The 3290-nt window shown below is 44.7% G+C and overlaps 2 protein-coding genes across 2 annotated transcripts in view; one reads left to right on the top strand and one right to left on the bottom strand.

Moving 5' to 3' along the window:
• SCFD2 (sec1 family domain containing 2) overlaps positions 1 to 584 on the bottom strand; it is a 205059-nt gene extending 204475 nt beyond the window's left edge. The window contains exon 1 of the mRNA XM_010574566.1: positions 573 to 584. Within this exon, the coding sequence (XP_010572868.1) occupies positions 573 to 584 (12 nt within the window). The remainder of the gene's footprint in view (positions 1 to 572) is intronic.
• Positions 585 to 1634: 1050 nt separating this feature from the next.
• The window catches only part of FIP1L1 (factor interacting with PAPOLA and CPSF1), a 45976-nt gene continuing 44320 nt past the window's right edge, over positions 1635 to 3290 (top strand). The window contains exons 1-2 of the mRNA XM_010574567.1: positions 1635 to 1718; positions 3003 to 3177. Coding sequence (XP_010572869.1) covers positions 1635 to 1718; positions 3003 to 3177 — 259 coding nt within the window. The remainder of the gene's footprint in view (positions 1719 to 3002; positions 3178 to 3290) is intronic.

Below are 3290 nucleotides of genomic sequence, written 5' to 3' on the forward strand. Positions count from 1 at the left end.
AAAACCTGTTGCAGTCTGCAGCCTTGGCCGGTACCAGCAGGGACTTCTGAGCACTGACAGTTCAGTTTTGCCTGCCATTTTCCTGGAAAGGCTAGGAGCTTCTTTGGTCTCGCTCCTCATAATGTTAGAACAATTAGTGTCGTTATTTATGTCGCTACCTCTTTTCTGCTGCATTAGTATCTCTGTTATACCCAGAGAACAACTGTTTTGCTGATACTTTTTAAACGTACAGCACTGGAAAGGTGAAACGTCCTTCGCCGTTCCCTGTCCTATAATGTTGTATTTCTTCTGTTAGTATTAACAAACCCTGTGGTTGATGAGCTAGCAACAAGAAATATTCTCTTTTAATAAATGCAACTTTTACGATACACAGCTGGAGACGTGACAAACTAAATTCCATTTCTCCTTTAAAAAGCTCTTGATCTCAAAATCAGTTTCACGGCCAACTAGAAAAAATGCCATAATATGCATCTACAGCTCCTTCTCCCCAGAGAATGGATGGCTCGCTTGCAAATCTGTGTTCTACGCAGTATTGCGCTTGGGCAACCTCCTCTAGCACAGAACGAGAATACTTTTTCTGGCATAGTTGGATTATCAGCAATAACGAAAAGACAAACTATTTAATTAGTTCATCCGCTATCTTAATTCGTCTTCTTAGGTCTCTTGCAGGTTCAGCTTGTTTCAGAACACTGAAAAACAAATAATGTGGAATCGCCAGATTTCCAGTAACAAAATTAAATTCTCTCCCTCCAGTCTCCTCCATGCATGTTCCTACCCCAATGCATTCTTCCCTCTTCGAAACTCAGACTTATGTCTTTGTGCTGTTCCAACCCCAATCTGTTATTTTAACCTTAGGGCATATAACTTTATGATGCTAGAAAAATATGTAAGTTAGTAGCCTTCTTGACTATTTTGATTTGAAAAATGAATGCCAAGAAAGGATTGGGGATGGTTAACCACTGGGCCCCTGGGCTTATACACAAGTAGAATTATCCTCCTCTCAGACTGAATTACCTCAGAGATTACGTATCTCTGAGCTTTTGCTTTATGCTTGAGTGCCATGGACAAAAGCTAAATGTATTATGACTTGTCCAACTCTTTAGTTAGCATTTTTTAAAGGTTGGGGTTTTTTTTCAGATGTATTGTCAAAACAGTAGGTGCTTTTCTAAGAAAACAAATAGCTTTTTTACTCTATAAATACTGTATATATTGCACCTAGTTCTGCATATGCCAATGTTGAAAAAAAGGATTACTAGCCGGAAGACAAAATGAGGTTAATCAGTTTAAATCATAGTGGTTAAATTACAAAACAACATTATCTAAGTTGTTTTTACAGCTTATTTTATCCCATGTGCAAATTTACAACTACCGTGCTAGAAAACGAACTGTATTAAAGGGTTCCCGTAAACTGGATATCTTGTTGTGGGTTTCTGGAGCGTGACCCGCAAGTCAGATGTTTATGCAGCTCACAGAGAGGTGTCCTCAGCCTTTTAGCTACTCAGGGCCTTGGGAGAAGCCTTTTTTTCAGGCCTCAACTGCTGCTGTCCCTCTGCGCAGCAGTAAGGAGAAACTGCCAGATGTGTTCCAGTGGCTGGGACCCATGGGAGTTTTTACCTTTGAGGGCAGAAGTCAAAATGCTATCTAGGCCAGCACTCTGTCCTCAGAACCAAAGCAGAGAACAGGTTCAGAGCACGCTCTCTGTCCAACCAGAGCCAGAGGTAGGTAAAGATTTTCCTGGGAGCAGTGGAAGGCTGGCAGCCATTTTCAGGACTTAGCCTTTTTGGGTGAGCTTCCAGTGTTCAAGATAGTTTTTATATGACCACCAGCTCAATGAGATGTCTATTTAAAGGTTTCTACCAGGAAAACCGCTTTGAGGATCTGTGTTGATGTATTTTAAGAGATTTTATGTTCTATACCTACTCCTGCTTTCTCTTTGGGGTGTTTTCCACAAACGTAGTTTCTTTCTTCTTCCTTGTGTCTGCAGTCAAAGGAAACTATTATGAGTTCTACCATGTCCTTTAATGTCAGGCAGAAGTGTGTTAAATGGCCAAGTAAACAAAACAGAAATGAAGAAAGATACTGATGCCCAGTAAGAGATACTACAATACAAATTTATTTTATGAGAAACAAGTATCTAGAAATGTTTTGGGTGAAAAACACCTTTGCTGACTCCACTACAATGTATAAAAAATGGAACTGCACGATGAAAACGTACCCAATTATACCACATAATTCATGATCAGTATATGACACCCAACCATTTAATTTCAGGGAAAAAAATGCCTTTGGAGAAGGTAGTTTGTTCATGTGAACTCCAGTGAAACATCATGCCGTATATGAAACTTTAAAATAAGGTTCCCTATGCAGGCAATTCAAAGAATAACCTACCCCCACCCAGAGTTGTGATGTGTTTGTAATACAGTCAAGCCCTCTGGTGTGATTTTTCACAAGCTGTCCTGTGGTGAAAAAGGGGTCCTTTCTTTAGTTTCCACAAACATTGTAAGACTCTGTTCGTACACACGACTGGTCGAAACTCATTTTGACAGGTTTTGGTACTTAAATTTTCTCATGAATCTTGCAGTTGTTAATGCAGCATTCACAGATGTGAAGTGAGAAAAGCATCACTAAAAGTGGCTTGCTCCTTGCCACCGCTTTTAAAATAAGAGCGGTTTCTTCACGAAATGCGTAGTTACGCTCTGGAACACTCAATGCACGCTATGAACGTTACACTCTTACTGGAGCTAAAAATAAAACTAGGCAATTTGTGGGGCGCGGGGGGGGGGGGGAATTCATGAAGAGTTGTTAAACCTAGAATATTACCTCCAGCTGGGAGAGTGCCTGAGCCGAAAGCTAGGACAGCACTAGTAGAAGTAGCGGCGCGTTTATCCTGCGGTTACGCTCCCCCCCCGGCAGCTGCCATCAGCCGCCAGTAGAAGCACGGCACTGGACTGTACGTGCGTTCGGCCAAGTCCTGCTTCTGGAGGTGGGCGAGGATGCGCTAGCGGAGCCCGCCACGCTGCCGGTGCTCCCCGCTGGGGAGACGGACGGGCGTTTGGGGATGGCGGAGAGCACAAGGACCGCCGAGAGGCAGCGGAGACAAAGGGCAGCGAGAGGAAGGACGGGCGGCTCTGGCAGGCGCGCCGCGCCTCGGGAGGGTGCGGGGAAGGCACAGCCGAGGTGAGTGCCGGCGACTGGCAGCGCGCAGAGGTGGGACCGGCCTCCGCGGAGAGGGCAGCCCCCGGGCGCGGCCGGGCGGCTCTCCCCCTTCCCCTCCGGCCCGGCCCGGCCCG

The sequence above is a fragment of the Haliaeetus leucocephalus genome, unplaced genomic scaffold (genome assembly GCF_000737465.1).
Source record: "Haliaeetus leucocephalus isolate CR32 unplaced genomic scaffold, Haliaeetus_leucocephalus-4.0 Scaffold439, whole genome shotgun sequence".
In the NCBI taxonomy this organism is placed as follows: Eukaryota; Metazoa; Chordata; class Aves; order Accipitriformes; family Accipitridae; genus Haliaeetus; species Haliaeetus leucocephalus.